Genomic DNA, 12,367 nt, shown 5'->3' on the forward strand with positions numbered 1-12,367 from the left:
ACTAGCTACCATTTATTATGCTATTATGCTATGTAAATAGTTGTTACACTGTATTGACATTTTTTTTGCAGAAATAGAAAAACCCTAAAATTAATATGGAATCTCAAAGCACACTGAGTAGCCAAAAACAAAACAAAATAAAACAAAAAACTCAAAAAAGAAGAACTAAGTTGGAAGACACACTGATTTTAAAACTTACTACACAACTACAGTAATCAAAACTGGTACTGGTAAAGACAGACATGGACTGATGGAATAGACTAGAGAGCCCAGAAATAAACTGTTGCATATACTATGGTCAAATGGTTTTTGACAAGGGTGCCAAGACTATTCAATGGGGAAAGGGCAGTCTTTTCAACAATTATGTTAAGGGAATTGGCTGTCCACATATAAAACAATAAAGTTGAACCCTTATAAAATATACAAAAATTAACTCAAAATGGATCAAAGACAAATGGACTAGATAAGGTTCATTTTTTCCCCCTCATCGTCCAGTGAGTGAGGAAGCCTAGATTCGTTAGAGGCAAAGTTGTTTAAGTACATTGCAATCGTATCTCTAAGTTGTAATTTACCACTATTAGAATTTTTATTTTTGCTTATGCTCTTCCCGCTTTATAAAAGAAGACATTTGTTCATTGTATCCCCAGCGCCAGAGGAGCACCTGACACAGGAGATATTAAAGAAATATTTGCTTAATGAATAAATATGTTTGTCCTCTTAAATAGTTTTATTTCTTAGGGCAGCTTAATTGATATCTGTTCAATTTCCAGCTCTCATATAAGCATAAGCTTTTCAAAGTCCTAGAATACCCTTTTTATTAGGAGGGGAAGAAGACAGCACAATAGAAAATGAACTGAGACCGATTCCAAAGAAATTGAATTGCAGTTCATCAAACCAGAGCGCCGGGAAACGGGACGGCCACGAAAGTGTCGCTCAGCCTCTGGACTCACAGTGCTCTTGGGGTCGCTATGAGACAGGACCTCGCGGGGTTAAGCCCTGTTCCTTATTGGCTGAATTGGAAAGGCGTGGTGTGTAGCGCCGACCAATCACGGGCGACATGCGGAGGCACGTGCCGGGATTGGCCTGGGTATCCGGGATGTTTCGGGCATTGGGTTGGTGTGGAAAAAAGCCTGTTGAGCCCTAACCCCAAGCGGGGAAGCGGGAGGTAAAAGCACCGGTTCTGGCCCGGCGCAGGCAGCTCTCTCGCTCTTCTCCTTTGTTCTGTGCCTGCTGCCATGTGGGCCACCCGGAGGTTAGCCCTGTGGCGGTGCGCCCGCGCTGTTGTCCCTGGGCCGCGCGCCTATCACGGGGACTCGGTGGCCACGCTGGGCACACAGCCGGACTCGGGCTCAGCCATCTACAAGGTATGCCGGGTGAGCAGCCCAAGCCTGCAGCCCCTGTGCCGAGTCTGTTATTCCCCTATTATGTCTCCGCTAGTGCCGGACCCACGGGACTAGGCGCTGGCTGGACTAAGAAGTAAGAGGAGGCTTGGCACACTTGAACAGCTGTTGTTCTTTTCTCTGGATCCGCAGCCATGATTCTGGGACGCACTAAGCGGTCGTGAAGTTCGAAAAACAAGTTTTTCAAATTAAAGTGATTTTAGTTCACTTTTAGCATCGGCGCTATACTTTGAAATTAGTGGGTTTCAAAACCGGGCTTAGCAATGTCACCCTGGGAGTTCGTTGAATATCTAGCTGCTTTAAACCTCACCCTGAATCTTTTGGGTCCGTGGGGTGGGGTCCTGGTGTTTACATGTTTAATGAAGTATTGGGAGCATGGTTGCATCCAGTTTTGGGAACCACTAGCCTAAGAGAGCTAATCTTAAACCTTAAAAGTAGTGCTTATCAGACTTTAAATATTCGTTTATATTAATAGAAAATACGTGTCCCCCTATAGCTTTGAATGGCTTTGCTTGGCACTGAGAGCTATTACAATGCCAAAGAAGCTACTTGCAACTTGTGAAATATCAGCTGGAAAATTTCAGTCTGTCCCATGATTGCCAAGCTTTTACTGATTACATTTAAATGTAAGACATTTTAAAGACAAGAGAAGACATTTTAAAGAATTCCTGCCTTTGGCAAAACAAAATTGAAAGAAAATCAGCAGGCTGAGACAAACAATATCCAATGAGAGGCTTCCAAAAGTCTTTGAATTTCCTGTGGTTAGGAGAGAATGTTTAATTCAGAAACATTAAGTGGTTACTTTGGTCTAGGCACTATTTTAGGTATCTGGACAAATGTATGGGAATGGAATTATAATTCTGTGGGGAAGGTGAACAAGAAAGGAGGTAACTATAGTGCATTATGGTAAGTGGTGTCTAAAGCTTGAAAAGGTGGTTGCGGAAAACCACATAGGAAATAATGAGTGCATTGGATCTTGATGGTTGGATAAGAGCTGACCAGGTTCAGTAGAGGATGAGAGGCAAGACTGTACAAACTAAGGGTGCTACAAGAACATAGATACCAAGTTGTGAAAGTGTATAGTGGGTGTGAGGACTTGGAAATCATGGCTAGGGTGTGGAATTCATGGAGTAGATGGAATTGTGTGACCAAATAAAGGAGCTTTGAGTGCAGTAGTCACATGTAGATTTTATTTTTTCAGTGTAATTTGTCAGTATTTCTGCATTGGGTAGAATCTCAGGATAGTGATAGATGGAACAGAAAAAATAAGACGTCATTCTAACCCTTTAAACTTAAGGAATATATGGCTTATATTCCTTATGATACAAAAACAAATAGATATCAATTAAGTTCAGTAGATGTTTAAAGAAGAAAGTTAAAATGAGTAAAAGGGGCAGAAAATGGTATTGGAGATGAGATGGAACACACAAATTTGGATAGATGGACAGAGAGGAGTGGTGGTAGTAAAGAACTTGAGCAAAGAGAGGGGCAGAAATTAATCTTTTCCATACAATGGAATGGCGATCGCATCGGTGGGGGATGGCCTAGTGTGGACCCACATGGGGTGGCACATGATGTTCTCCTTAACTCTTATTTTGGTACAAAAAATAATTGCTTTCTAATATTGCTCTCTTTGTTTCTGTTTTAGGAAAACTATGAACAGATGAAAGCACTAGTAAATCAACTCTATGAACGAGCACAGAATATAAAACTAGGTAAACACTCATTTATTCTCCAGTTTATGCTTTTGTTAACCTAAAAATAAAAGGCCAAAGTAAGAGGCAGCAAGCATTTGAGATCCAAAAGAATAGCAATTCTGGAAGCACTGATTCAGGCCAAAACCCAAATAGTGTTCCACTTAGGAGATGAAGATGAGGGATATTTATCAGAAAGTTAAAGGGAATAATTACATGAATAGAAGGCATTTCTCTGGGTGTTAATAAGCTAAGGAAGGAATTTCTATAGATGCCGATAAGCTAACATAGAGATGATAATTCTAAAGAACGTCTAATTTTCAGTACAGTAGTCATGTCTGCTTTCCTATCAACTTTGCAAATAGTTACTTAGCAAACAATGCTGCTTTAGGCCCGGTCCAAAGGTAATTTTGCCCAGTTTTAACATTCTAAAAGTTTGAGGAGTTATATGTGCAGGACAGTTTGTCTGAAATTGTAGCTCTGACTCCTTTTTGAAGTGGCTCCATTTATGTTGTTTTTCACACTTTTAATTAAAATGTCCCTTTATAAATTACTGGTTTTAGGAAAAACTAAGCTTTTAACTCTTCAAGACTGCATTTGTTGGTATGCAGCTATTTTATTTTTTCCTATTACTTGACCAGATTTTCTACTATTTGGGAAAAAGTAGAAATTCAAGTTCATCAATTTTTAAACTATTGCTTCTTAAGGTTTATTTCATCAACAGCATTACACTGAAATTTTTGTTTCACTTGAGGCAATTAAAATGTTTTCAGTTCATTAGTCTTAGTCATACTATATACTAAATTTTTTAATAATTATGCATTTTCTGCTGTTCTATAATTTGGAAATAATTTATGGGTTTATTGCTAATTAAATAAATGAGATTTCCTAAAAACTGTACATTGTCATTATTTTCTTTTGTCTTTTTTTCTCATTTATTTATTTATATTTTAAATTCCAGTTCATTTTTTCATACTATATATATATAATTTTTTTTAACATTTTATTTTTTTATTTTCCCCCACCCTGCTATTTTCTCTTTTTAAATTGTGTACATACCAGGCACTCCTTTGCTTGGAAGAAATTGCATATAGGGAGGAACGTAAAATATTAACATATAAACAAATACCACATTGTATGCTGTTGTACTGTTATTGCTCTATACGGCATTTTGAAGGCTATGTGACTTGAAACTAAAGGCCATTTCCAAAATATATTTCAAATACCTAACTTGAAAGGAGCTATATGAATTTTATAGCCTTTATTTAAAAAGAATTCTTCCTAATATCCTCATAGATAAAATCCATTTTATCTGTAAACCTGTGGTTTAAGAGTATTATTGCATTCTTAGGTATGAACTTATCACATTCAAAGGACATTCTCAGTAGAAGTCATTAGAGAAATAGTTTAGATAAGTCTTGATGGGTTTTTCTTTAGTTTAAATAAAAAGTATTCCTTATATTATTTTTTTTCCTCTGAGGACTTTAAGAATGGAGGCAAGGTAATTGATTAATGGCAGATGAACAGAGGCTATCTAAAGTTGTCTATTCATTTGTTTAGTGTATTAGAGAAGAAATAAGCTCAGTATTTTGGTCCTTTGTAGAATTTTGAGAGTGGTGGGCTGGACTAGTTTATTATTCTAATAATTAAATATCCTTGGTCTAATCATTTAATCCCTCTAAAAAAATTTCAGTACCTCATGCATAACCTGGAGAATGAGTCTGTGAATTACAGGCACTATTCACTTCAAACACGTATTTCTGTCTTCTTTTGACTTAACAGATTAATCAAAATTAATTGACAAGACCAGAAAATAGAGCTGTTTGGAATAACTTGGTTTCTGTCTTTTTTACTTAGAATAATTTAGTGTCAAATCAGTTAAATCCTCTAAAAGTTACCATGACATGAACAAACAGATAGGAAACTCAGTGTGGGACCAGTTAAAGCAAAGACCTCATTCAGATGGCAATAATTGCTCCCATTCTATCTATGGGGGTATTGGGGAGAAGGTCTATTTGTAAATTGGCTACCTTTTTCAAAATGCAACAGATGTTATTTTTATTTATTTATTTATTTTTTAAACACCTGTTGCACCTGGTCTTCCTAGGTGGTCTTCTATCTAAGTACTAACCAGACCTGGCTTAGCTTCTGAGATCAGACGGGATTAGGCTTATTCAGGGTGTTATGGCCTTAGACAAGGGTAGACTTTTTAAAAAATAATATAAAATACCTTCCAGGATAGGTACTCATAATGTATTAAGAATATTATTTTGAAAGGGGATGTAGTATTCGGTCTCTGGTTTCAAGTCATAGAAATCCGAACCAAACTTGTTTAATACAGAAGGCAGCATTTAGTGGTTCTTGTAACCATATCTTGGAAAGGCAGTGTTGACTGGACCCAGGGGTTCCCGCATTCCAGGACACACTGTTTCTGCCACCATCTCGGGATGTGTACATGTAGGTGTGGACCTCATGCTCTTCAGGCTTCTCCATGAGGTAGGGACTAGGTTGCTGACAAGGTTAGCGATTACATCCGTATAGTTTACGACCCGAAAGAAAGTGCAAGCTATCCTTTCATCTCCAATTCGGAAAATTCTAATTGTTTCATTTGTGTTCCATGTTTGCTTCTTGGCCCAGTCACTATGTTCACAGGTTGTGGTACTTAACTATGCCAGCCTGGACCCAGGCTCATCCAGGGCTTTAGGATGCCGTGACTGGCAGCTCTTGGAACTTCCTGGTGGTGGCAGTACCATGTTCAGGAAAAGCAAGCAGTCAGAAGCAATGAATGTCAATTATACTGGCCCCAGCCAACCTTAATTTACCTTCTCTAGCTAGGTAAATAGGAGAGTTATTTACAGAAATAGGGTTAGTGGACATTTGTCATTCTTTTTGACCAGACAGCTCTTGAACACCTATTCTAATGTGGAGAAATGATGTTAAAAAGTGACATGAGTTTTGGATGTGATTTTGGGGCAGGGCAAGATAACCTGCTGGTAGGCTTCTCTGAAAGATAATTGGAATCATACTCTTGAAGCCATTTTGGACATTCAGAGAAGTGGGTTTGAATAAAAGGAGGTAAAGAGTCTTCTAGCACTGAGCACTTGCTAAGGATGGGGTGAGGAGGGGTAGGGGTTGATGAATCCAGGTCTGAGTAGAGCTCTTTGGGGAGGGAAGAGGGAGAGAAAGGGGAGAGGAGAAACTCAGACTTCTTCACAGTTTTGCCTAGAATTGGTCCTGTTATGCCATGAAAATGGATGTTACACCAACAGGTATAATTTAAAAGTAACATATATTTACAGAAGTTTTGGAAATTAGAGAAAAATATAAAGAAGAAAAGAAAAAAATTACCCGTAAACAATTCCTCTATACATATATTTTTTGATGTAATTCTGGTCAGTCTCATAATAACGTTAACAACAAAATGTGTGTATTTGTGTTTGTTTGTTTGTTTGTTTGTTTGGTGGGTTTGTGCACTTTGCTCTAGATAGTCTATGATTTTGCTATGCGAATGCTCATTGGCTAGCCTAGCAGTTATTGTGTTGATCAAGAGTTGAGAATATTATTCATTTTCCTATTTTTTACCTCCTCATGCCATTGTAGAATTTGGACATTCTGACATTTAAATTAATAAAATTTCTTAAATTTCAGACAAGAGGAAGGGACAGTGTTTCAAGTTGCTTCACAAGTTAACCCCTGAGATTTTCATTTGAGAGAACTTGTGATAAATAAGTTGACAAAAATTAGTTGACTTTTTGCTCTCCTTTTTGTTTTGTCCTTTCTTACTGCCTCATTTCTGCCTTTGTTTCAGGTTGTTTTCTCAGGGCACTGTCTTTAATCTCCCCTTTTGTTCCTGTTGGAGCATGTAAGATTGCTCCAGGAGTGGCTTAGTCATTTCTGTAGGTGGAAAAGGATTACCCCTGCTGTGTTATTTATAATAGCCAGAACTAAGTGCTTTGATTAACACAAGTTAATTGAAGGGCTGTGTTTTGATAGATTCAGAATTGCTTAGTTTTTATAAAGCTGGGTGATAACTGTTGATAGACACAAAGAAAATTACAATAATTTTATAATTTTGGTGGTTTTGGTGGTTGAAACAGAGGTTTTTTAAGGACCTAAAGATAAGCGGTTTTGGTGGTTGAGACAGGGATCTTTTAAGGACCTAAAGATAAGTGGTTTTGGTGGTTGAAACAGGGGTCTTTTAAGGACCTAAAGATAAGCAGTTTTGGTGGTTGAAACAGGAGTCTTTTAAGGATCTAAAGATAAGGCTTGTGTAGTTTTTGAAAACATTTTAAAGTGGAAGTTAAATTTTAGGCATGTAGTTCCAACAATGCAGGTAGAACAGCTTAAGTGACTATAGTTAGACACTTGTGCTGTGCATGCTGACACAGATAGCTGTGTGGTGACTGTCCCCTGGTGACAGCGACTGAAAGATGCTATAAACTGTAAAATGATTCCTGGTTTCAGGGATCTTAAAAAGTGAACAAAATGTAAGTCTTAGAAATGATGCAGTATGATAAATGAAGATGCAATATGGTAAATGAGATAGAAAGAAACAGGCTTATCTGGCTCTGGGTATGTGGGAATGGAGAAAATTAACACAAAATCTTTAAGAATAATTCTTGGAAAACTAAGATGCTTTATCTTCCTCTCTTTTTGTTGGTGGTCACATATCTTAGGCCAGTTTAAATGCCAGAGGAGCTTAATTCTGTCATCTGAGAATCTGCATCAGGATAGCCCTCTTTCTGATTTTTCTTAATAAAACCAGAACTCACTAGCTGTTCCAAACTGCAAATTCAAACTCTAGGCAGAATTAAGAAAGGTGATGTCTAAGTACTTAAAAAATTTTATCACTTCTTTGTCATCCCACCCTCTCTTGCCACCCCTTCCCCTGCTAGCCTCTTAGTGGGTACTTATGTTACCTGACTCTCCAAAGACCCTTACCAAGACCTGGTCTTCCTTGTAGCATTTTAGGTTCATTTTTCTTTTACCGTTTATTTTTAAACAGATTTGGTAAGGTATTAATTTACATAAAATGAACCATATCATTTAAAGAGTACACTTTCAGTTTTGACATACTTATATACCCATGAAACTATCACCGCAATCACTGTAATGAACGTTTCGCTCCCAGAAGTTTCCTCTGCCCCTTTGTAACCCCTCTGACCTCCCTCACTCCCTCTTTTACCCCTAAACCCACCTCAGTAGGGAATTCTAACTTCCCTGTGGTTGGGAGAAAAGAGATTTGGTTTAATTACACTACTTTGCAACTAAATCTTTCCCTCTCAGAATTATTTTCATTTAAATATAAGATTAGAAGTGTGATGCTATTTTCTTGTAAACTTAAGGCAGATTTAATCTTAAAAATATACCGTCCACCACTTAAGAAAAAAAAAATTCCCTTAGGTACAGGAAAGAGTCCTGGTTCGAAAAATAAGGCTATATACTTGGAAGCTTGTTTGAAATAGATATGAACTTATTTTCTCACCTAAAAAAACAAAGAAATAGTTTTCTTAAACAGTTGAACATTTTATTAGACAGAGTATGTTAAGATGAAATTCTTTGGAAGCAGTAAAAATAAGCGTATTAAGGTACAATTTGATTCTTCTGATCTGTTAGCTTGGTTTCCTGTGAGTGGGTTATACATATTTCCAAGACCCAGAGCCCAGCAGCCTTCAGGCTGAGTGAGGTTTGGTGTGCCTCTTACCTCAAGGAGCCTCACTGGATTACCACAGTGGACTCTTAAATTATTGTAATTTTCTTTGTCTGGAACAACATCAGGAAACACCAAAGACCAACCTCTGAGTCAAGATACTAACAAAAGGAGACTTTTGATTGCTGTGTGAGCTGTTTAATTGTCTACTATTTGGAGACGGCCTAAAAAATTATGGGTTACTAATGGCGCCTTTACGTTAGTTTTGCTGTGCTTTAATCATGGAAGTCATTTCTAAAATAATGCTCTTTCTCATTAGATACAGAGAGCATTTTGATTGTTGACACCTTGGAGGTGGAGAAATGAGTGAGGGATGGGGGAAGGGATTAAGAGGTACAAACTGGTGGTTACAAAATAGTCATGGAGAGGTATAACATGGGAATCTAGTCAGCTGTATCGTAATGACAATGCATGGTGGCAGATTGGTACTGGATTTATCAGGGTGATTGCTTTGTAAGTTATGTAAATGTCTAATCACTGTGTTGTACACCCAAAAGTAATATAGTATTGTTTGTCAACTGTAATTGAAAAGTATATATATAAATTAAAAATAAAAGAAAATACAATAGTTCTTTTTACCTGGTACAATTTTTTAAATTTCATTTTACACAGTGCTTGATATTTGTAGTAGGTATTTAGTAAATGTGGTGAAGATGAGGCAGTATTTGCAATGCATTAGTTGCAGAGAAAATACTGTGTTATTTCTTTAAATACTGATGAATTCAGAAAATGTATGATATGCTGTGAAATCAGGGATAGATTGATACCAGTTTAATTATTTACTTCAGAAAATTGTCAGCTTATAAATTGAGCGATCTGAAAAATTAGCTATTTCTCACGATATATTGAACTTTTAAAAGCTCTATATTTTGGATCGTCATATGGATTTTTGGCATTAAGTTAAATGGATACCTTATATCATGTTAACCTAATCTGATTTTGTTTTCTTCATAGGAGGTAGCAAGAAAGCACGAGAACGCCACATATCAAGAGGAAAATTATTAGCCAGAGAAAGAGTCGATGTCCTTATGGACCCAGGGTTAGTATATACCCAAGTGCTAACTCGGTGTTCTCTATTCCATGGCACTTTCTTAGATAGTTTTTTGTTTTTTTGTTTTTAGACAGTTTTCAGTAAATCAGTGATTTTAACTTCTGGTTCTTATGGTAAGATTCAACACCAAATGTTTATCGAGAGGCTACTATATGTCATGCACTGTTCTAGGGGCTAGTGATAACATCAGTCAGCAAAATAGACAAAGATCCTTGTCCAACTGGAGTTTACACTGTAGCAGGAGGAGATTGAAAATAAATGATAAATGTTGTAAATTATATAGTATGTTAGAAGCTGGGAAATGGGAAGAAGAAAAGGTAGACTAGAGTAAGGGAGCAGAAGATGAGGGTCAAGTTGCAGTTTAAAATAAGGTGGTTAGGGTAGGCCTTGTCGAGAAGGTGATATATTTAGAGAAAGTCCTATAAATATGTGGGGAAAAAGTGTTTCAGGCAGAGGAAATGGCAAGTGCAAGGGCCCTGAGGTGGGAATGTGCTGGATATGCTGATAGGCTCAGGGAGCCAGGAGACCATTGTGCTTGGGGTAGAGGGTATGAAGGAGAGAGTAGTAGGAAATGGGATCAAATTCCACAAGATCTTGTAGGCCAGTATAAGAGTTTTGGCTCTTACTGTGAGAGAAATGGGGAACTTTTGTGGGGTTTTGAACAGGAGACTACTTGATCTAACTGACTTATGTTTGAAAAGAGTTATTCTGGCTTATGTGTTGTGAGTAGACTGCGGGCAGCAAGGGTGGGAGCACCGAGACCGGTTGGAGGGCTATCGCAGTGATTCAAGAGAGACATGATGGTGACTTGGACTACACTACTAGTAGTGGAGGTGAAGAGAATGTCAGGTTCTGGATGTGTTGTCAAGACAGAGCTAAGCCAACAGGATTTCCTGAAGGATTGGATTTGGGGGGCGAGGGAGGTAGAGAGAAGGAAATGAAGATTCCAAAAGTATTTTTTATGACATCCACACACACACCCAACCGAGAAACAAACACTGCTAACACCTACCATATATCCTTCTAGACGGTTTATATTTGTATGTGTAAGTAAGAGCTAGAATAATACAGTGGTCCCAGATTGCTTATTATAATCCAGCTCTGTCACTTACTAGCTGTGTGACCTTAGACAAATGACTTAATCTCTGTGTTTTAATTTCCTCATCAGTCAATAGGGATCATAATAGGATCCACCGCAGAAGGTAGTTTTTAGGAGTAAATGAGTTAGGTTTCCAAAAGTCCTAGAAGAGAGCCTGGCACATGGTAAGTTTTAGGTGCTATTCTTTTTCTATATTAATAAACATATTTGTACAAGACCTTTTAAAATAAGTACCTAGTTTTCTATTGAATGTCTATACCTTATAAATCCTGAAAGTATTCACACTAGATTTTGTTTTAGGTATTCTTTTTATAGATTTTATATACAACATGCATATTTGAAACACTGGCTCATTAAAGAAAAAAAATCTTTTCTTTTTCCATGTGTAATTATTTAAAAAAAAATATATATATATTTTAAAATGACATTAATTCAAGAAACATCCTTTTTTCCCTTCAGGTCTCCGTTTCTGGAATTATCCCAGTTTGCAGGTTACCAGTTGTATGACAATGAGGAGGTCCCTGCAGGTGGCATTATTACAGGCATTGGGAGAGTATCAGGGTGAGTAATCTCCTTACACTCCACATTGTGGGTCAGGGAAAAGATTGACGAGGCACAGGCATCCAGCACTCACTGCTTTGCTTGTTAGCATGCAAGTTTTATGCTATTGATATTATTTAGGACTGAGGCTTCCTATGCAGACATGTATTAGATTCATCTGTGGAGCTTTAGAGACAAAAATCGAAGGGAAAAAACCCTTGCAAAGATCTCGGGGTTTTGATTTAGACCTTCAGGTGTGGGCTTTGTTTGTGTCATTTTCCAAGCTTCGCAGGTGATCTCTTCACATCTAGAGTGAAAACCACTGTCTTAGAGGAGTAGCTCTTCATGTGTGGTCTCCAAGTAGCATCAGCATCACCTGAGAACTTGTTAGAAATGTAGATTATCAGGTCTTCCCAAGAGGTACTACATACAGTTCTGGGGGTGGGGCCTTGAAATAAGTGTTCACAAATGCTAACATTTAAGAACCACTGTGGACTTAAGGAATCTAGATTGCTAGATGTTAAATGTATTTGTATATATTTATGTATGATCTCATGTTTTCTGTGAAGTTACCATGTCAGGCACTGTGGTAAACACTTTCCACTGATTAGTTGTCTTAATCCTCACCACTGCCCTGTGAGAATAGGTGTTATTGTTATAACCATTCTGCAACTAAGGAAACCTGTTTCACTGACCCAAGATCAAGCCACTGGCAAAGCTCAGCTTGGACCTCAGTCAGTTGAACTCTGAGCCAGATACAGTTGCATTTGATTCAGATGCTGTTTTATGGTGTTTCTCTACCATCTCCCTGAGCTCTGTGCCTTCAGGAAGTCAGCTATCACCATTCATATTGTTGCAGAGCTGGCTGCAGGC

The 12,367-nt window shown here is 37.7% G+C and overlaps 1 protein-coding gene across 2 annotated transcripts in view; it reads left to right on the top strand.

Moving 5' to 3' along the window:
• The first annotated feature begins 1,065 nt into the window (after nt 1–1,065).
• MCCC2 (methylcrotonoyl-CoA carboxylase 2) overlaps nt 1,066–12,367 on the top strand; it is a 50,677-nt gene continuing 39,375 nt past the window's right edge. For both annotated transcript variants that reach the window (XR_001517044.2, XM_006913123.3), the window contains exons 1-4: nt 1,066–1,364; nt 3,049–3,115; nt 9,759–9,843; nt 11,414–11,515. Coding sequence is in view for 1 of the 2 variants with exons in the window: in XM_006913123.3 (XP_006913185.1) it covers nt 1,236–1,364; nt 3,049–3,115; nt 9,759–9,843; nt 11,414–11,515 (383 nt within the window). In the remaining variant the exon portion in view is untranslated. The remainder of the gene's footprint in view (nt 1,365–3,048; nt 3,116–9,758; nt 9,844–11,413; nt 11,516–12,367) is intronic.

This window comes from Pteropus alecto, unplaced genomic scaffold (genome assembly GCF_000325575.1).
Source record: "Pteropus alecto unplaced genomic scaffold, ASM32557v1 scaffold20, whole genome shotgun sequence".
Lineage (NCBI taxonomy): Eukaryota > Metazoa > Chordata > Mammalia > Chiroptera > Pteropodidae > Pteropus > Pteropus alecto.